This window comes from Aegilops tauschii, chromosome 6 (assembly GCF_002575655.3).
Source record: "Aegilops tauschii subsp. strangulata cultivar AL8/78 chromosome 6, Aet v6.0, whole genome shotgun sequence".
Taxonomy (NCBI): Eukaryota; Viridiplantae; Streptophyta; class Magnoliopsida; order Poales; family Poaceae; genus Aegilops; species Aegilops tauschii.
Window position 1 is genome coordinate 427759643 of NC_053040.3, and position 20669 is coordinate 427780311.

The 20669-nt window shown below is 45.5% G+C and overlaps 3 protein-coding genes across 3 annotated transcripts; 1 reads left to right on the top strand and 2 right to left on the bottom strand.

Annotated features, from left to right (window-relative positions):
* Positions 1-306: 306 nt before the first annotated feature.
* On the top strand, positions 307-4509 carry LOC109773348 (formin-like protein 16). The gene is made up of 2 exons (XM_020332041.4): positions 307-1794; positions 2929-4509. Exons 1-2 carry the CDS (start codon positions 539-541, stop codon positions 4376-4378), a joined length of 2706 nt encoding a protein of 901 aa, XP_020187630.1. The 5' UTR covers positions 307-538; the 3' UTR covers positions 4379-4509.
* LOC109773347 (DExH-box ATP-dependent RNA helicase DExH15 chloroplastic) lies at positions 4464-17032 on the bottom strand. The gene is made up of 16 exons (XM_020332040.4): positions 16426-17032; positions 14920-15095; positions 14427-14540; positions 14039-14147; positions 13872-13958; positions 13390-13508; positions 11856-12033; positions 11117-11716; positions 10756-11034; positions 9725-9931; positions 9076-9420; positions 8218-8454; positions 5944-6164; positions 5252-5351; positions 5014-5160; positions 4464-4788 (listed from the first exon to the last, which is right to left on the bottom strand). Exons 1-16 carry the CDS (start codon positions 16936-16938, stop codon positions 4690-4692), a joined length of 3531 nt encoding a protein of 1176 aa, XP_020187629.1. The 5' UTR covers positions 16939-17032; the 3' UTR covers positions 4464-4689.
* A 1784-nt stretch (positions 17033-18816) lies between these two features.
* Positions 18817-20351, bottom strand: LOC109773349 (glycine cleavage system H protein, mitochondrial). Its single transcript, XM_020332042.4, has 4 exons — positions 20043-20351; positions 19546-19634; positions 19301-19471; positions 18817-19210 (listed from the first exon to the last, which is right to left on the bottom strand). Exons 1-4 carry the CDS (start codon positions 20149-20151, stop codon positions 19085-19087), a joined length of 495 nt encoding a protein of 164 aa, XP_020187631.1. The 5' UTR covers positions 20152-20351; the 3' UTR covers positions 18817-19084.
* Positions 20352-20669: the final 318 nt, after the last annotated feature.

Genomic DNA, 20669 nt, shown 5'->3' on the forward strand with positions numbered 1-20669 from the left:
CATACCCTCCGCAGCACAAGAGCACAAAGTAGTGCATTTGGAGCGCGTGTGGGGGGTGGTCCGCTAGCGCTGTGGGCCGGTGGTCGATCGTCAGGAATCACGGAGCCCGCTGCGTCCGTTCCGCGTCCAAAGCAAACAGCCAACGAAAGAGTAGTAGATCAGCAGCGCAGCGCATGCAGCGCAACGGCGACGGCAGCACCCGACGCGGCGCCCGCGCGGTTTGTTTTTGGTTGGCTCCCTCCCTTCCCCACTCAACGCGTCTTCGCTTCGTTTCCCGGACCCGAGCGCCCAACCATCGTGCCGCTCGGCCGGACCCAGTAAACAAACAAAACCCAACCAAACCCAAGCCGAACAAGTCAAAACGCACCACCAAGTCCCAACCCAGCACACCACAGCACAACAACAACGCAGCCGCCGGCAAGGCGGGCAGGCAGCAACAACTGCGGCACCAGCCAGAGCAGAATATCGATTCCGCAAGTCAATCCTCACCTCCGTCCGTCGCGTTTCCATCCTCCCCACCTCGCCCGGGCCACCGGAGATGGCTCCCTCGCCTATCCCCCTCCTCCTCCTCCTCCTCCTCGCCGTCGCGGCCCTCTGCCCCCTCGCCGCCGCGCAGCAGCGCAACGTCCAGACCCGCTTCCCCTCCACGCGCACCCCGGCAGTCGCCGCCCCGCCGCCGCCGATCGTGCCCCCGTCGCCGTCCCCCACCGGCCCGGCCATCCTGCCCCCGCAGTCCGCCTCCTCGTCCTCCTCCTCCTCCACGAAGCGCAGCGACATCGCCGTGGCCGTGGTGAGCACGGCGCTGAGCAGCTTCGCGCTCTGCGGCCTCGCCTTCTTCCTCTTCCTCCGCCACGGCAAGAAGAAGGAGCTGACGCACGTCGGCGGCAACGGTCACTCCAACCGGCCCCAGGACGCCGCGCTCGCCGGCAAGCTGCCGGAGAGGGCGCCGAAGCGGCCGCCCCGCGGCGGCATGGTGGACGAGAACGGGCTCGACGCGATATACTGGCGGGAGTTCGAGAAGGAGGGCGAGGGCGGCGGCAGGGGCAGGAAGCCCGCGGGGGGCTGGCGCCCGCCGCAGCCGCCGCCCCGGCAGAGCCGCGCGGAGAGGTGGCCGGAGGCGCAGGCGTCGCCGGCCCCATCCCCGCCGCGGCCGAGGAAGGGCAAGATAGATCAGGAACCGCTCATACCCAGGGGCTCCCTGGATTCCTCATCCGCCGTGTTCGACGAGTCGCCGCGCCCGCCCAGCGCCAGCTCCAGCTCGTCCTTCTCCGTCGCTGCCCCCGAGGCCTACGCGCGGCCGCCGCCGCCGGCGATCGCCGTCCCCCGCCCGTCCCCGCCACCAGCCCCTGCTGCCCCACCAAGCGCGTCGGCATCGGCATCGGCATCCCTGGCGCGGCCGCCAGGAAGAGGAAGCCCGCCACCGCCGCCACCACCAATGGCCACCACGTCGCCACCGCCTAAAGGCCCGCCGCCGCCACCAGCGCCGAAGGGCCCACCACCCCCGCCAGCACCCAAAGGCCCACCTCCTCCACCAGCACCCAGAGGCCCGCCTCCGCCACCGCCACCCGGAGGAAAGAAGGGAGGGCCGCCGCCACCACCACCTCCCGGTGGCAAGAAGGGAGGGCCGCCCCCGCCGCCTGCCTGGGCGTCGTCCTCGAGGCCACCGGCGGCCCCGGGCGGGCCGTCCGGCGCGGACGACCTGGCGAAGCTGAAGCCGCTGCATTGGGACAAGGTCAACGTGGCGGCCACCGACCACTCCATGGTGTGGGACAAGCTCACCGGCGGCTCATTCAAGTAAGCAGCTCCTGAATTAAACGCCCCCCGCTTCCCATTTCAGTTCACCATTGCCGTAGCCCGTATACAGACGTTTAATTCTCTCTGTGCTTCTCGTGCATTACTACTGGGTATAGGAGCGGTCATTACTGATTGCATAGGAATGTAGTGCTAGCCACAGTACGAACAGTGAGTCATGCGTGGAACCCTGAACCTTGATGAAAGTAGGACCATCATGCAGGCATGAACCGAGTAAATCCCACTAGCATTACGTTCTCTGAAAGATCGCTCGATTAGCATTCTAGTAGCTGAGTTGCTTGCAGCATAGTAGTAGCTGTAGTGTGTAGAAACTGAAGATGATGCGCGTAGTGAAAACTGAAAAGGCCCTGAATGCGCAAAGGTGCATTAGAAGAGGAAAAAAAGGGCCCTTTTCGCTGGCATGGCAGCCATGATCATCGGCGGATTCTCCGATGGGATCAGGAACCCAGGATGTCGCTTTTCCGGTGGACTCACGTCGCAGCATCCTCGAAAGGGGTTCCCAACCCAAATCACGGTGCCTTTTTGTGCGCGTATGTTCTCTTTGGATTCTGGAGCCCTATTGGCAAGCCACGATAAGGACAGACGGCCACCTTTGGTCGTTCTCTTGCGTATGGGCTTCGTAGAACGAGTACGGGGGGCTTCGTGGAACGGGTATACGAGTTGGCGCAGCGTGCTTTTCGTTGAACGAGCATGAAGTTCATTCACATTTGCTTTGCTAGCAACCTTGACAGAATCAACCGTATAATTATGGATTTGTACTACTGTTAGCTTGTTTGATCGCGTAAGAATCTGGGATGGGCACGTGTTGCTGTAGCTCCAGTTCCAAAGCAATGATGGGAGGATTTAGGAAGGGGATGTGGACACCTTGAACTCGGTCAAGATGGCACCCACTTTTCTTCGTCAGCTTCCGCTGGACATTATTAGCTCTGCCACGTCACCCGCTCCGGTGACAAGAGAATCATAGCCAGTGATGATAAGAGAATCGTAGCTGAAAGAACCCGGCTGTGACCCATTGGATACATGATTGGCAACTATATTAGGCCAGTGTTTCAGAAACTGGGCTTTTTTTTCAGCTTTGTGTGACGTTCTAACGGTGTTACTCTGACGTGTTTGCAGCTTGGACGAAGGCACCATCGAGGCGCTGTTCGGCACCGCGGCGGTGAACCGCAAGACGAAATCCGCGGACGCCAAGGACTCCTCGAGCGGCCTCGGGCGCTCGACCTCGGAGGAGCAGATATTCCTGATTGAGCCACGCAAGTCGCACAACATCTCCATCATCCTCCGGTCCCTCACCGTGGGGCGGGACGAGATCATCGACGCGCTGCGTGATGGCAACACCGAGCTCGGCACGGACGTCCTCGAGAAGCTGTCCCGGCTCAGCATCTCCAAGGAGGAAGAGGCCACCATCCTGAAGTTCTCTGGGAACCCCGACAGACTTGCCCCCGCAGAGGCCTTCCTTCTTCGACTCCTGCTCGACGTGCCCAACCCGTTTGCCCGTGTCAATGCGCTGCTATTCAAGGTGAACTACGGTTCTGAGATTGCTGTGCTCAAGCAATCGCTCCAGACTTTGGAGATGGCGAGCCAGGAGCTGAGGACGAAGGGGCTCTTCTTTAAACTGCTTGAGGCGGTGCTAAAGGCGGGCAACCGGATGAATGCCGGCACGGCGCGGGGGAACGCGCAGGCCTTCAACCTCACAGCACTGCGCAAGCTCAACGACGTGAAGAGCACCGATGGAGGCACCACACTGCTCCACTTTGTCATCGAGGAGGTTGTGCGCGCAGAGGGGAAACGCCTTGCCGTCAACCGCAACTACACCATCCGCCGCTCTGGTAGCCTCGCCAAGAGCAGCGTCGATGGCGGAATTTCAGCAGCTGGCTCCGCTGGCCAGGGGCCATCACGCGAGGACAGGCAGAATGAGTACTTGAACCTAGGATTGCCCATTGTTGGAGGTCTCAGCAGTGAGTTTGCCAATGTGAAGAAGGCTGCAACTGTGGACTACGATGTGACTGCCAATGAATGCACAATCTTAGGCAACCGACTCGCGGGCATCAAGAAGCTCCTGGAGACCTGCGGGGACGATGGATTCTCAAGAGGGTTGAGAGGCTTTGTCAATGCTGCGGAGCAAGAGATGAAGGCACTGAGTGGAGTGCAGGAGAAGGTGCTTGATCTGGTTCAGCGGACGACGGAGTACTACCATGCAGGTGCTACCAAGGACAGGAACGCGCATCCCCTCCAGTTGTTCGTCATTGTGAGGGATTTCCTGGGGATGGTGGACCAGGCATGTGTGGACATCAAGAGAAGACTGCAGCAGCAAAAGAAGCCAACACCCCCGTCATCACAGCCAACAACGGCGGCGGCTGCTAAGGGGCCAGCTGAAGCCGCTAAGGGGGCACCTGATGGTGCTAAGGCGGTAGCTGGTGGCGCGGCGGCAGCACCACCGGCTCAAAAACCACCACCAGAAGAAGCAGATAGCAAAAGGAAGAGGGTCATGCCAAGATTCCCAAACTTGCCAGCGCACTTTATGAAGGACGGCGCAGACTCTGATTCAAGTAGTGATGAGGAATAGAATGTATGGGGAGGTGTAAATGGAGATTGTTTGCATTGGCTTGAATTGGTTGTTTTGGAGGTTTAGGTTAGCTGCAGACTGTACATAATGAAATTGTTTGTGTTGGTTCTTTTCTCCAGTTCTTTACATAAGATCCATGTCGACAACAGTAGATACAATTACATATATCCAGAAATTGAATTTGATGTGCAGATATCAACAAACCGTAAAAAAGGATATTTTAGCTAACTGGTAACCATTTGTCCATGGTACAACAAAGAATTGCCTACCTACAACAAATGACCAATGCGGTACTTACAATTTACAGGCTTTCAGCCAGCAAGCTCACTTAGCGGTACTCGATCCATGACGCTGCAAGCAATTTGTGCATTTTTCTGGAGAACCGGATCTATATCTGGCAATTTTGGAATCTGGAATATAACACAATGAGTATTATGCAATGTAATGCAGATCATAGTATAGTATAATCGAGCTTAAGGACTGTAAGGTTGCCCAGAAAAGTAAAAAAGGAACAGTATTAACATATCATCGAACTTAAGGAACAAAACAAATCAAGTACGATATTACCATGAAAATTGACAACAAAATTAACAACACGTTGGAGACATACAGAATCTGCACACCCAATAACATACCTGAGCTAGTAAATCCATTGTTCGTCTGAGCAGACGGGCTAAATCTCCATCATCCATTGCAGAGTCCATCATTATCTCCCTCCATGTCAACCCTGAGGCCCAGGCTTCAACCATTCCAGCAAACTGGGTATCTATTTCGCAAGGTATCTGTACGCCAAGAAGCAAGGTAAATGAGGAAAGTAACAAGGGCAACTATTGATTTAAAGACACAGGAGAATAGGAACATAATGTGCCAAACCTTTACGCCATGTTTCTCTTGGAGATCGAGGAGTGAGTTTCTTTGCTCTTCTAAATAGTTTATGACACCAACAACAACTGAAGACGGTTCATACACAAAACTGCAAAATTTTAAACAATCACCATGATGCCTAAGAAAACGCATGACGAAGTATTTTTATTCAAAAACGTTGACAAATTTTGGGCTGGAGATTGAATACACTGGAGTTCTCACTTTAAGTAAATGATAACAGCAAATATTACTGGCTGCACCTTCTGTGGTATCACTTTAAGTAAATGATAACACAAAATATTACTGGCTGCACCTTCTATGGTATGAACATATTTGTCACTCAATAGGCCACGCCAATATATGGTGATAACTGATTGGATAAACATTTTTTATTGATGATGAAGCATATTGATCAACCATTGGAGAGTTCAGTTCATGTACTCGTCTAAATATTAACTGCATCAATACAAAGCTTATTTGGGGCAGCAAATGTGCTGGTCCGCAATTTAGCACAGCACGTGGGATTGATGGTCCAATTGATTTATATTATATGCCAGTGTATTTCCACAGATTCGGGCCACAACAATGAAGGATAGGGACAGCTGTACAGATATAAACATGACATAACAGGAGGCTTTACAAGGCAATAGCCATAGCAAGTTGTAAGCATGAGAAATAGGTGCCATTGTTGAAATGTGTACCTGCTATTCTTCCAAGGACGAAGTTTGATCCCTTCTGACACTAAGCTTCCACACACTGCTGCCAGTTGAGATGGCTTCAGATCCAAAAGGACCTTGTTCCTAAGAACCATAGCAAGCCAGAGTTCGTTTTCCCCTCGTATGGCTGCGGCCGTTTCACCCAAAGGATAGATTACTTGGGTGTTGATATCTAACACTCTAGCCTCTTGTATGACATTGCTAATCTGGTAAACATCCATTTAGAGAATCGAAAATTAATGTCTGAGAAACTACTTAACGATGACAAGCGTAAGGCTGTAACTTAGATTGTGCAATCATACTGGTTATCCACAAGATCCTGAATGCCTTCACCAAACCATGGCATTTTATAGAGAAACAGCATATATTTCAACAAAATATTACACATGAGATGGTTCAGGGGGAGTGTTTAATAGTGTAGTGGAAGAATGAAAGGTGGTCAAGGAGCACTGGCTGGGGCTGAATGGGGGCACGATAGGAAGCAACATGAGATGCTACAATGACTTCAATATATTTCCGGTCTCATGTGGTTCAGTTGCGTAGTTACTTAATGCATGAAGTGGAAGCAACTAACTCAATGTACTCTATACATATAATGATACGATACAAAAAGTACTAGAGTGCTTTCAACAACTATATAGTTCAATTAGATAGCACTACTTTAACTTGGCCATGTTGGCCAGGCAAGCATGGCGGATATTGCAAAATCCTTGCTCATTATGCACACAAGTTCTTGCTGCTAAATACTTTCCAGATGGTTCAATACTAGAAGCGAAGCCAATGAAGGGTATTTCGTATTCATGGCGAAGTATTCTCAAAGGGGTACAGTTACTCAAAAAGGGAATCATTTGGCGAGTAGGAAATGGAGAAAACATTCGAGTATGGGAGGACCCATGGATCCCGAGGGGAAGTACGAGGAGGATCAGTTCGCCAAAAGGAAGAAACTTAATAGGAAGGGTTTCTGAATTGATAAATCCTATAACAAACCAATGGGATGCTGACCTAATAAAGCAAACATTTTGGCCAGAGGATGCAAATATCATCCTTCAGATACCTATTCAAGAACAAACAGGTGACTTCCTTGCTTGGCATTATGATAAAAAGGGTCTCTTCTCGGTAAAGTCGGCGTACAGGGTTGTTGTAGATAATGTAGTAAGAGAATCATCTTCAGGACTAACTTCAACTTCTAATGCAGAAACAGAGAATTCAGATTTTGACTGGAAGAAGTTATGGGCGCTTCCCCTACCAAGCAAAGTGAGGCACTTTCTATGGAGAATTGCAACATACAGCTTGCCTCTAAGGACAAAGCTAAAAAGGAAAGGTATGCCTATTGATACTAGATGCCCAGTATGTTTTAGATTCGATGAAGATGGTGGACATATATTTTTGAAATGGAAAAAAGTAAGAGAATTGTGGAGAACATCCATGTTAGAACACATTAGAATTAAACTTCTTGATTGTCCAGATTCGAAAAAGGTTCTTGAGGAAATTTTTAAACTAGAACCGGGTGAATGTCTCAAAGTCTGCTTCTTAATGTGGCTGTGGTGGAATGAGAGAAATAAAGCCAATAATGGCGACCAAATTAGATCCATAGGGGAAGTTTCATCTTCTGCTGAATATCATCTTTTTAACTGTATGAAGGATAAGACTCGAGAAAAAGAGAAGAGCAACAGGAAAATGCAGAAATGGAAACCACCTCCAGAGGGAAACCTGAAGATTAATATAGATGGGGCTTTCCTCGAGGCATCAAAAATAGGAGGCTGGGGTTTCACGTTGAGAAATGATCAAGGAGTTTTATTGGCTGCTGGTGCGGGTAAGCTGAAGCATGTATCTGACCCGCTACATGCTGAAGCGCTTGCCCTGCAACATGCTACAAATATTGCGATCAGAATGGGATGCCAGCAGGTAATTTTTGAAACGGATTCCATGATGCTGAAGCAGGCAATCACCAGTACGGAGTATGATTTATCAAAGTTGGGATCCTTATTCCAAGATGTAAAATTTCAGATGCGTGTAGGTTTGATTGTTGTAAGCTTTGAACATTGTAATAGAGAGTGTAACGTAGCAGCACACATTTTAGCTATGCATGGTCTAGGCATGGAAAATGACTGCTCTGAGACTTGGCTTGGTAATTTCCCAGAATTTGTACTCGATGCTGTTGTTGGCGATATGCCAAATGTTCTAATGTAATGGAATACAATGTGTTCCTTTCAAAAACAAAGATAGGTTCATCAAACATATAAAAGCATACATGATTACCTGCAAAAATTCTTTCCAACCAGTTGGTTCAATTTGCATTATGCGTCTAGTCAAACGACGGGATCTAGCTTCCAAACGCTCAATCTTTTCTTTTGTAAAGTTTCTCATGTCGATGATCTTTTGAAATTCTCTAAAACCCTTAGTACTTCTGATTGTTTTCTTCAATTGTGAAACCTTCCTCCTCTGTTGCTTGTGAGATTCTACAGCGGCCTGATGTTCCTGGGAGAATCGTTCCACCTGTGAAGAAAGAGTAACAAAAAAAAATGTTCAATGCCAACAGAACTGCAAGTTGCAAGTTCAATGCCAAAACGTCAACAGAACTGCAAGTTGCTAGTTCAATGCCAAAACGTCAACAGAACTGCAAGTTGCAAATGATAATTCATAACTTCGTACCAGACACGATCTGAATAGCATTAAATGATAATATATGAAATGAGGATGTGCATGTTACGTTGGTTATCTATCGACATTAGAAGGAACTGTCAGTACTCAGTAGAACAGTGTATTACTGGTCTGACGACATGATTGACCAACCTATTAGAAGACACAGATGAAAAGAACTGTCAGTACTACGGTATAATACTCCTACAGTCCTATGGTCCGACCACTATGATTAAACAACTTATTACAAGACACAGATGGGAGAAATGAACACTTAGTGAATCTTGTGAGAAATCAATATCTTTTAAAGATACTACTCTCTCCGATCCAAAATAAGTGTCGCAGTTTTGAACTAACCCCAGTTCAAAACTTTAGTTCAAAACTGCGACACTTATTATGGATCAGAGGTAGTAACAGATAACTCTAATTTACAATAAAAGCAAGAAATATTGGGAAAGCCAAGGAGTAAGTATAAACCTTATCATCTTCTGAGAGGCTATTAAGCACAGGAACATTTAGACTCCATGACCATGTGTCTAGGGATCCATCCATGCATAACAAAAAACCATGTTCTGATTTTGCGATTTTATCCCAGATCATGTCTTCACGCAAAAGGAGCTGCTTCAGGGTTTCTCTAGGGAGTGGCCCACCCTCCACTGAAGGAACAGCAGGTAGACCTGTCTGGTAAACAGTTTTTATCCATTTTTCTGTGAATAGATACCATGAATTATCTGAACTCAAAGCAACATAGTATGATGGGCAAAAATGTTGTCCCTCGCTATCAACTTCCTGCTTGCCTGGACCAATAGAATCATCTTCCAGCTGCAATAGTTATTTTCATAAGAACACACGAGGAGGACACTAGGACAGTAATCACAAAGACAAAGCGGTAGAGAAAAACTTCAACAATTCATATCTTGGGGCATGTCTCACAAAAATTTAGATATACAAACAGCAAAGGATGTAAACTACTGCGGTTCAGAACTTCCATGTTTGCAGTATCCGATAATTAATGCTTGTCATTTGACAAGAATGTGCACAATAAGAGATGTAAACAATCCCAGAAGTAAAACCATGTAGCTTTTCCCTCTACAACTCTCATGCAATATGAAATTTATGCACTCACCATGCTGGCAATCTTTTGATCATCAAACGAGCTGAGGCTTCCAATAAAAACAGCAGGAATCGTGTGGTGAACTGAATCTTTATCTTTATACTGCAAGCACATGAAAGGGAGGTGACCACTTTCAAACTCTTCTAATTGAGTTTTCCATGCAGCCATTCTCTCTAGTTCCATCCTCTTTTTCAGTTCATTTCGTATCTTCTTCTCTTCCTGAGGAACAAGCGCATAGAACAAATAAGGTCTAATAATACATCATAAGCAGTACCTTGGTCAACAAGTTATGAAAAAAAAAACTTTAATTATGTAATACCTTCTACTCGAATTCTTGGAAGTGTCCATGAGTTAAAAGCGACAGGGTTTTGAAGTTGATGGATCATTTTAGGTTTTAAATTTTAACATTTATAGGCAAAGCCATGTGTCAATATTAGCATGCTAGGTAAATTCAAGTGCCCACATGGTGGAGGTTTTCTAGAGCACGAAGGATGGCTTCACATGTTTGCATTAAGATAAAAAGGGTTTCAGTGTGTCGTTTTGGTTTGTTGTAAACAAGACAAAAAATACTCCTCAGTTGCCAATGGGATGAATTGCCCGGCAAAAGACCACCAACCTAATCCTAAACTAAGCCCTGAAAGAAATAGAAGTCGATAGACAGACTGAAACAAGAGGACTGCTCAAAACAAAACGGGGCACATGTATACTTAAGACCGTCTTGATTTTAAAGTGTTTCCTAATATGCCGTAAACTGTGAAGGCGTATAATTATTTTTGTAAACATGAAATGAAGTAATGATACAAAGAAGAGCTACATGCACTATATCAAATTCTTAAAGAAACATGGTAGTGTGTCAGCCCAAAAAATCGACGGAGATCATGTTTATCTGTCATTAATAGAAAAAGGGCAGCCCGGTGTCATTAATACATTGACACAAATAATTGAGCATTTATAAGTGGAACTGTAAGAATATCAGATACGTTAGATGGATTTCCATGTTACTGAATTACTATACATAAACCAGACCAAGCAATGAACATTACCTTTAATTTGTTTTGTAGCAGAGAAATCTCAGCATAGTCTTCCTCGGATAATTCCTTCCTGCATTTCCTGTCAATGAATTCATCTGTAATTTCTGAAGAGAGGTGTTGTATGTCTTTCTGAATTCTCTCAAGCTCTTCTTTAGCAGCAACCATTACATTGCTCCCAACATAATTCCCAAAGCTTTGCTCCACTAACTTCCGAGCTTCTTCCAATGTTCTTCCAGAACGTTTAGCCTTAACATCACCTGATTCTTTCTGCTTATGAGTAACTTTCGAACCCTGGACAACACATTCCAACCCATCAGACAAGGAATACAAGAAAACAAGAAAATATACAGATATATTACAGCAAGATACATACAGCAAGGAGATTCAAAACCATCCCGTATGATGCAGTAAATTGTGAAACAAGTGGCTCAAGTCCAGCGAAGATAACATCACAACATTCTTCAGGCCCTTCATTAGTAGTCTGAACAAGAACAGAATGCCCAACTGTGTCGATCCCTCTCCTTCCAGCACGACCTGCCATCTGGAATAGGTTATTTGGGGTTAAGAGCTGGCGCCCAGCATCAATTCTTTTGCTGAGAGAAGAAATCACAGCTGTCCTAGCAGGCATGTTGATCCCAGCAGCAAGGGTTTCTGTTGCAAAGACTACTTTAACAAGGCCACGCTGAAACAGTTCTTCAATAAAGGACTTCCACAGTGGCAAGCAACCAGCATGATGGGCAGCAACTCCTCGCAAGAGTCCTTTCACAGCATTTTCCCGGACAGCATCAGGATATTGCATCCTGAACCTCCTAAGTTCCAGTTCAACTTCACTAGCCTCACAATCATGCAGAAGTCTACAATCCTCAATATATTCAACGGCTGCATCACATCCTCTTCTACTAAAGATAAACCAAATAGCTGGAAGCATGTCATTTTCCCAAAGCTGTGACAAAGTCTCACGTATTAGTGGAACCTGCATAGTGATGTAATCAAGAAATGACACCCATTAGTCATAGCACACTTTAATCTGACATGGTTTCACAAAAAAAAACATGAGCAGTTTAAAGTCATTATGCCAAAATGCATGTCATAAAAGTGAGTCTAGTCCATGCCTGGGAACGGCGCATATTGGTGACCTCGTGCTTGGACAATTGAACCTGTTTTGATATGTCCAATGGGCTTCTATTACCTTGCTCATTTTTATTTGTTCTAACCTTCCTCTTCCCTTTCACGTAATAGAATTCACTTTTTGGAGAAGATATGTTCTGGACATGAGACATTCTCAACTTCCTGTATGGATAGAACAAAAATGATAAATACATGACTTAGCTTTGGTACAAACATAAATAATGCGCATGAGGCAATACTGGAATGCACAAGAGATATCCTACAATGTTTCTTAAAATGCCATCCAGTGTCATATAAACCACAAAGGTAGCATAACCAGTTAATGTGTATGGATGTCAAACAATTATCGATTTTCATAAGGAATGAATAAGTATACAACATAAGCAACCAGATGGACTTTGAAGAAATCATGTATGCCCTTGATACTTCCAATAAAACAAAACTCGACCAACAGGCTCTAGCGCTGGCGGCATGTTTAGTACTCCCTCCGTTCCTAAATATAAGACCTTTTAGAGATTCCACTATGGACTACATACAGAGCAAAATGGGTGAATCTATACTCTAAAATATGTCTATATACATCTGTATGTAGTCCATAGTACAATCTCTAAAAGGTCTTATATTTAGGAACGGAGGGAGTAACAGGTTAGGCCTCGAACAAGGGTAGGCTGGGAGCTCGCCCGCCTCTAGCCCACCGAACGACGTTTGGTTTTCATACTACCAGTAATAACAAAATATGAAAAAAGATTGGTCATGACTATCAAAGCAAACCTTGTCAGAATCAGCATCCAAGACAGTGGTAAGTAAGCAAATACTTGTTTTCTTTATTTGCAGGCATTTGACCCTTCACAAACAAGGGTATAAAGTATATGATAGAAAGTAGATAAACAGCTAAGTACATTTCCAGGAACACTTCTGATAATCCAAAAAATATTAACCCGCATGGACATAGCTAACGGTGTAAAGCAAGGCAGACCTAAGTAGGCCCTGCTAGGTTCAGATAAACCCTCTTATTTAGCAGCTGAACATACTGTACTTAGCGCACACCTGTTTCCATTTAAGCTGCCTTAAAGTGCAGCTATGTTATCCCCAGGTGATCATGGGGTTAATATGTTTTGGGCTCCATGACTAAATGATTACTAATAGACATTAAAGTACCCTTTATACGTCTTGTACCTGACTAATCTTGGTAACCGTTTAGTAAACTGCTGACTTGACTACTGGACAATTGGTAATCAGGCGTGCACGCGCGCGCATGCACCTAGAAGAAGGTATAGAGTTAAATTTTCAGTGAAGAATATATGGTTAACTTTTTGGCAGATATGATGCAACTATTTAGATCAATCAATGGAAGTTGCCCACATTCTGATGGGATGGTCCAATTTATCAAAGGGGGTGAACATGGTTAAAACAAAAAAAACGAGCTGGTTGCATATTGTTATTAAGAGTACTTCTTTATATGCATGTTGATTTGGAAAGTAAGCTAGTTTATGGTGCCAACAAGAACAAGGTGACAACCTATTCATTTTCTTTCCCTTTCCATCAAGAAGTGGTAGAAGTGCAAATTTCTTCGAGAAGTGCCAAGTTAGTGGAACGGGGCGTTTGCTCGATGTCACCAGCTCCGTTTTCCCGTGGATCTACAAAAAGACAGACATAAGAACTGATTTCGCAAGTACAAAATCATGTGGTGCCAGACCAGAAATAAAGGAAAACTACAATTTGTGGGCAGCATTTGCACAAGCATGAGAATCTAATGATCACAGTAAACCAAAAAATTATACCCGCATGTGCTTTGTGAATGTATTTTCTTTCAACGAAGTGTGCAAGTATTTCTGGTGCTTCATATACAATCATTACAATAGAAAGTGGAAAAACTATTACATCTATGATGCTACTGCAAAATGGGGAGCGGGGACAATACGATTAATCCACTAATCATGTATCATCAATGCAATAGAAAATCAATACAGCACAATATGAGAAGTGAAAGCTACAGTTACCTGACCAATCCAGCCAGCTAATTCATCAGGATTTGCAACAGTGGCAGACAAGCATATAAGCTGGACTTCCTTTGGACAATATATCACCTAGAATGTAGTGAAAATAGTAAGTCAAATGACCAATATAAACTCATGAAGACGAACAAGAGAGTAATAAAGTAGCATACTGTTTCTTCCCAAACAGTTCCGCGTGAGATATCACTTAAGTAATGGACTTCATCCAAAACAATGACATCAACTTCAAATAATCTACCATCGGATGCTGACATACCAACACTGCAGTCCAAATAAAAGATGGCGGGATTCTTTCAGAAACAGGACAAGCAACATCAGTTACAACCAATAATTAACTACCGCTAAAGCCTAATCTCCCCGCACCCCAACCCCAAAAACATGAGTAGCTAAAAAATAAATTATGCTATTCTCAAATGCGAAACACTGAACATATATATACTTCTTCATGCATCTGCAATATTTGCTTCCAATGGTGGAAGTGGAAAATTATTAAACTAGTAACAGTATGCTACAGATGAATACTTGTTCATGCATAAATACCTTTGATACAGCATATTACGCAGAATCTCTGTCGTCATTATTAGGATCTGAGCATCTTTATTGATAGCAGAATCTCCTGTAAGAAGACCAACATTATGATCACCAAATGTACTCCTGAAATTATTGTACAATGGCAATGTGTCAAAATAAATGCATTACTCAAGAGTCTGACCATCTAGGAAAATTATATAACAGTCTCAGCCTTGCACTACTCTAATAAATACTCCAACAGCCGAGCTGATGGAATTTTCCAACAGTCATAAATGTTCTCCAGACAATCATGTGGATGAGTGAGCTGACGCGAGTTTCAACTTACACCTAAACTGATAATTTGCAAGGCTCCCTGTCAGTTAGGACTTGGGAGCATGAGGATGTCACTAAGATGATAACTCTAGGCATGTCCCAACTAACACAAGACAAAAGGTAGTTCTTGCAGGTTTTAGTCATAAATCTGTAAAAAAAAATGGCATGGATCATGAAAGTGGCATTTTACCGGAACTCGCGGAACTTCTGATTTGACAAGGCCTTCAACGGTGTCGTGTAGAAGAGACGCCTTCCTCTGGCAACTGTTGCCACAGCTGCAGCTTCTGCGATTAGTGTCTTCCCGCTACTTGTAGGTGCAGAAACTACTACGGATGAGCCTCTTAGAAATGCTTGTATAGCCAGGCGCTACAAGAAGATAGGAAACAGTGTAAAAAAACATGTTATGTCACTCCAAAGAATAATCAGGAAGGAATGTTCACTGTCTCATCTCTGTGTGTAAAATAATATTAGCATCAAGCTTTAAAACTTTTTACTATTGCCAAAGGGGAAGAGGTGGATTTGTTTGCAGAAAACCAAAGCAATAATTTTACCCCCTAACTATTTCAGCCAGTTAGCTTGAAGTAGACTCAACATTACAATTTCAACACAAGTAAGCTAGCTTTTTATCAAGACATGACAACCTTAGTGCTGCTCATTACGCAAAACAAGTTGAAAGCAGCTCATCAACTAACAATGCCATCTGAAATAAATAAAATAGATGATATAAATTGCAGTGCTTAATATGAACCAGACAAGATGGCCCCATCTTAAGGTAAATTGATGATATAATTGCAGTGTGACTATATGAACCATCCAAGATGATCCCATCTTAGTAAGCTCCCTAAGAAGAGAATATCTCCAACATCATCCTATAGCACAAATTACTGGAAGATATCTACCACAAAAAAACACGGTACAAAAGCAAGAACTCAGTGCTTATCACAGTCATTTACTGGTCAGGCAACTAAGTTTTTTTGCATAACGAGAACATGATATTATTTGTCAGCTCCACGATGCCAAAAGTTAGGAAGTGTATTGCAATAGACAACACAAGAGATGTCCCCCGTGTAAACGCATGTATCTAACTAGCAGATTGGCCCGCACAATTGCATGGTTTACTGTGTTACAGTATCGATACAAAACTTTCTTTGCGAGTTGATTTCTGAAAATTATATTTGCAAACAAAATACAGCTGCAATATCTCATCATATGTTTAATTATCATGATTTCTTTATTTTGAGATATCTGTCCCGTTATGTGAACGAGCGGATTGAGTTATAAGCAGTGCTACCACCTCTTTTTTATTTCCCTTTTTCTGATCACTGCGTTTCTAGGCCAGCCATCGAGTGTAAGTTTTTAAAATTCAGGTTCAACTAATTCAACGCTAGATGTTTCCCAAATTATTATGTATCTGGCCCTTCAAATTGGGGTCCACAAAAATTAAGGGTTAGATGCTTTAAATAATTTTTTCGCATACTGACCTCTTTTTAAGAGGATTTAAATCAACTGTCGCCCTTTTATTAGTAAGTAGATGGATGGATGGATTAGACAAACTAGATGAAACTTAAAGATGCTGGCACTGCTAGAGCTCCAAACGCCAACCATTTCGGTACTCCAAAATCGATAAACTCCCACCAAAGCACATACAGCTTCACTGAGTAGAACCAGAATTAGCTCGTCCGCGCGAGTCAGGTACCTGAAACTTGTCGATGGGGAAGTCGTAGATCCCAGCGAGCTCATTGTAGTCGATGATATCGTCGCCGAACTCCCGCACCTCGGCGACGAGCTTGGCCACCTGCTGCGACTTGTACTGCTCCGACCGCTGCCTCCGCTCCGCGGTCTCCTGCCGCGAATCCTCCGCCGCCACATCCCCCGCTTCCTCGTCCTCGCCGCCGCTCTCCTCTTCCAGCTCCTCGTCGCCCTCCGCATCGTCGTCCTCGTCGTAGTCCGCGTCGCGGATGTCTAGCTCGTCGTCATCCTCCTCCTCCTCGTCGGCCTCCTCGTCGTCGTCCTCGTCGGACACCGGCGCGGCGGCGCGGGAGGGGGAGCGCGCGGAGGGGCGGTGGAGCGGGGCGGCGTGGGCGTGGGCGTGGGCTTGGGCTGGGCGGCAGGGCAGGAGGAGAGCGGGCGGTGGGGTCTGGGGTGGCGCGTGGCGGGGCGCGGTGGGGAGCGGGAGGAGGAGCAGGAAGTGGGGGGCGAGGCAGTGCATGGCGGGAGGGTGTGGTGAACGGGTGATTCGGCCGCAAGAGGCGGGGGAAGACGAGATAATGCTAGGATTTTAATCTTCGCTCTTCCGCATGGTCACCGGGAATGCGCCAACGGGCTTGGTTTACGCCATGCGAACGGGTTTACGGGTTTCTGGTGATGGAGGCCATGGGCGGGAGAAATTGTTGAGACGTTACTTGACCTTTGAAATTTTTGACAAATAATCGATTATCCACCCAAATAATCAATAACAAACTCCCTTCGGTGAAGAAGAGATCTTGTTGTTGATTATTTGGGTGGATAATTGCATGTCTTTACTATTTTTATTATTTTCTGGTGTTTGTCGTGTTGTCATGATTGAAGATAAATAGACCGGAAGTTTTTTGCCAAAAACAAATTGCATGTCTTTACATAAAGTGTTTTTTCTCCTTGAGAAGAAACGAGGAATATGTTTTCGTCTATATTTATAGCTAGATTTTTCTTCATCCATGTTCACATTGTACGAGAAGGGTTGGGGCGCGCTTCTTTGCGTTGTTGGTGTCGTTGAATTCCATAACAAAAATGTTATTTGTTTTGGCGTGTGTGGGAGATGATGAGGTGTGTTTTCCTTTTATAATACAGTGTTTTAGTGGGCCCTTCCTAACAATGTGATATTGTATTATCTACTAATCAACTCACACATACATAGGTACGTTGTTGGCCGTGTGTACTATATTGATGCAACAATGCCGAATGTTGGTGATTTTTTATTGCGGGGCGCGTAAGAAACTCGGCATGACGTAGGGCTTTTACCTGGGGGAGTCTAAGGGTCATTTCTTTTGGCGGCTTAAAAAATAAGCTGCCTACTCCTCAGCTTTTCTCATAAGCCGTCTCTCTTATTCGTTGAGGCTTCTAAACTAGTGATGGGATAACTAATTTGAAAATCTCAATAAATTTATGGGACGGCTTATTTTTTAAGCTGGGGAGAGGCAGCTTATTTTTTAAGCCGCCGAAAAGAACTGGCCCTAAATCTGGGCACAACATTGTGTCTCGCATAGTCTCAACCTCGTCAGAGTTCCATTAGAGGGATCCTTGTATCGCCTCCTTCCCATCATTTTTGACTAGGTATACCCCTATATGCATAATGGACACAAATTCGGGAGCAACAACAGGCGCAAACCGTGCACATTGATCTTGTCTAGGTGGCATCATAAACATCCCTCTTGATTTGACTCGGATTCCTCTCAAGGCGACAATTTTCATGAATTTTCCCGGGACAAAGCCTCAACAATGACCTCAGCATCCCCACCATGGTCGGTCCCATGCAATTGGGCCTATCCTCGGCATGATTTCTCCTCGTCAAGCATATTCAACCACCTCGACAACCATAAGGCCGGTGTGCTCCCAGAAGTCAAGGTAAGCATGTTCTGCTCAGCCCATATATTATTTAGTCCGGTCATCACGATGTGTTGATCAAGAAGTGGCTTGGGCGCGGAGGGGGGGGGGGGGGAGGCGCGATTGCAACTGCAATCCTTCGAGAAAAGAGAAAATCAGCTTCTCCATCTCTGTCAGACGCACATCCGCCCAATTAGATATTGCTATTGATAAAAATGGTTGTGTGCATCACAATGATGCAGAGGCCGGGGGTTTTATCTCCTTTAAAAAAAAGACCTCTGCTATTAATTGGCTCAAACTAATCTGCCCATCCAACAAAAAAAACTATGTGTTCTTTTCCATGGCTAAAATAATTTGTGTTTCATCATATAGGACATCTCCAATGATTGTCAATTTTGTCACCTGTGTTTTTTTTTATGATGTGACAGATGATATACGGGAAGAGGAGGTAATATGTATGTAAAACAAAACAATCTTTGCACAAGCTCTAAGCTAAAAAAAACTTAGATAAACCATATTAGAGTAGTTATATATGATGATTTGTTGGTGGATGATAATGTCTCTTTTTACCAACACACTATAACTTACAAACTCTTTCCCATATCTCTGATGTCACGGTCACTGAAATGGTATAACAAAGTGCTGGCCGCCATGTACACCGACACAAGAAAATTGGAACCGATGAACTGAACGCATGGTGAAGCTGGTTTAATTATTGTAGACAAGAGTATTCGATATGGTTGCAGCAAAAGGATTGATAAGCGAACAAGGGAGCACTAGTGGGCGTCCTCCTCCTCGCAGTGCTTGGTGTACTTGGCCGAGTCCAGCAGGCCCTCCAGCTCCGCCGGGCTGCTCGGCTTCACCTTGATCATCCACCCCTCCTCGTACGGGCTCGAGTTGATCTGCCAACCACGGCGCAGTCGCAACAACACAGTCCATCTGTTAGTTAGGAGGATTTGTAATCGACGAGGCGAGGTGTTTGCTGTACGTACCAGGCCCGGGGTCTCGGACAGCTTCGAATTGACCTCGACGACCTCGCCGGAGATGGGCGAGTTGACGTCGCTGGTGGCCTTCACACTCTCCACGTTGCCGAAGGCCCCGCCCTGGCTCACCTTCGTGCCGGTCTCCGGCAGCTCCACGAACACCACCTCCCCGAGATGGCCCTGCACCCGCCAATTGTTATTGACGCAGGATTGACATATGAAAAGCATGCATGTAGGGAGTGCCGTCGGTTCACCTGGGCGTGGTCACTGATGCCAATCGTGGCCACGGAGCCGTCGTTCTTGACCCACTCGTGGGAGGAAGTGTACTTCAAGCCATCAATAACTGCAAACTCACATCAAAACCATTCAAAAACTTTCTCTAAACAACGAGCTCCCTCGTCAATTTTCATTGAAGAAACTGCCTGTGTTTACAAACTTAAAATGCTCAGAGAGCAACGGAGAAAACCATTCATTCAAACATGACCATAGCTTGAGCAGAGCAACTATTCCCATTTCTGAAAACAGTATCCCTCCTATTCTAAATGAAGATTTTTTTTTTCTCCTTTCCTTTTTGGGGTACATGCTAGCGGATATAACAACAAGGACCAGCCCAGAAGGACATAATATACAGGTAAAAGACCACAATGTATCGAGTGCAAGGAGTTGGAATGTACAAGAAGTCAAGAACATTGCACACTACACGTTTTAGTCTACCAAAAAGGAGAAGCATATTGCTGAAGCAAAGATGTACCGGTGGAGAAGTATCTGGAGATCGAGTAGGCCGGGGCAGCGGCCCTGGCGCCGCTGCTTGAAATCTTGAGGGCATTGGCAGCTGAGCTTGCCCACAGCCTCAGAGCCATTGTAGCCTAATTTAGCTGTTGCAACCTGAAGCAACAAAGTGAATGTGTGTTCTTTGCCCTCTCCTTGTAGGGGATGGTGGCTCGGTGGTAGTAGTGGAAAGAGGCTGTGGGAGGATAGGGAAAAGGAAATTGTTTGGCTCAGGAAGAGGGGGAGGAAATAAGAGGGGTGTGCAGGGATAGGATTTCTATGGCTGATGGGTGCTCATAGCCTCATCCTTGCTTTAGAGCAGAGCCATTAAGGGCCCCCCTCAGCTTGGTCCAAATTCGATTGGTTAATGTTAAACAAATTTGAGATCTGAAAATCGTCCTATTCGTATGTACTAGGAGTGATTGGACTATAGATCGGTCTATTTCAATCTACCGTGTCCTCCGCGTGGGCATATTCTCATCAGTCTGCGGTGTCCTCACTGTACAACCCTCTAGTAGAGAGAATTTGTTTCTGCATTCCAGGAGTGCACGTAAATATATTTTTAATGTGCGAACGTTCTTCTTCAAAACATGAACATCTATTCGGATAC

Coding starts and splice junctions, on each gene's coding strand:
- LOC109773348 (XM_020332041.4), top strand. CDS start 539: ATGGCTCCCTCGCCTATCCCCCTCCTCCTCCTCCTCCTCCTCGCCGTC. Junction 1,795..2,928: donor CTCACCGGCGGCTCATTCAA/GTAAGCAGCTCC, acceptor ACGTGTTTGCAG/CTTGGACGAAGGCACCATCG.
- LOC109773347 (XM_020332040.4), bottom strand. CDS start 16,938: ATGCACTGCCTCGCCCCCCACTTCCTGCTCCTCCTCCCGCTCCCCACC. Junction 14,541..14,919: donor CAGAAGTTCCGCGAGTTCCG/GTAAAATGCCAC, acceptor CAATAATTTCAG/GAGTACATTTGGTGATCATA. Junction 6,165..8,217: donor GTTGGAAAGAATTTTTGCAG/GTAATCATGTAT, acceptor GATGTTTACCAG/ATTAGCAATGTCATACAAGA.
- LOC109773349 (XM_020332042.4), bottom strand. CDS start 20,151: ATGGCTCTGAGGCTGTGGGCAAGCTCAGCTGCCAATGCCCTCAAGATT. Junction 19,472..19,545: donor GCATCAGTGACCACGCCCAG/GTGAACCGACGG, acceptor TGGCGGGTGCAG/GGCCATCTCGGGGAGGTGGT. Junction 19,211..19,300: donor TGTCCGAGACCCCGGGCCTG/GTACGTACAGCA, acceptor CGTGGTTGGCAG/ATCAACTCGAGCCCGTACGA.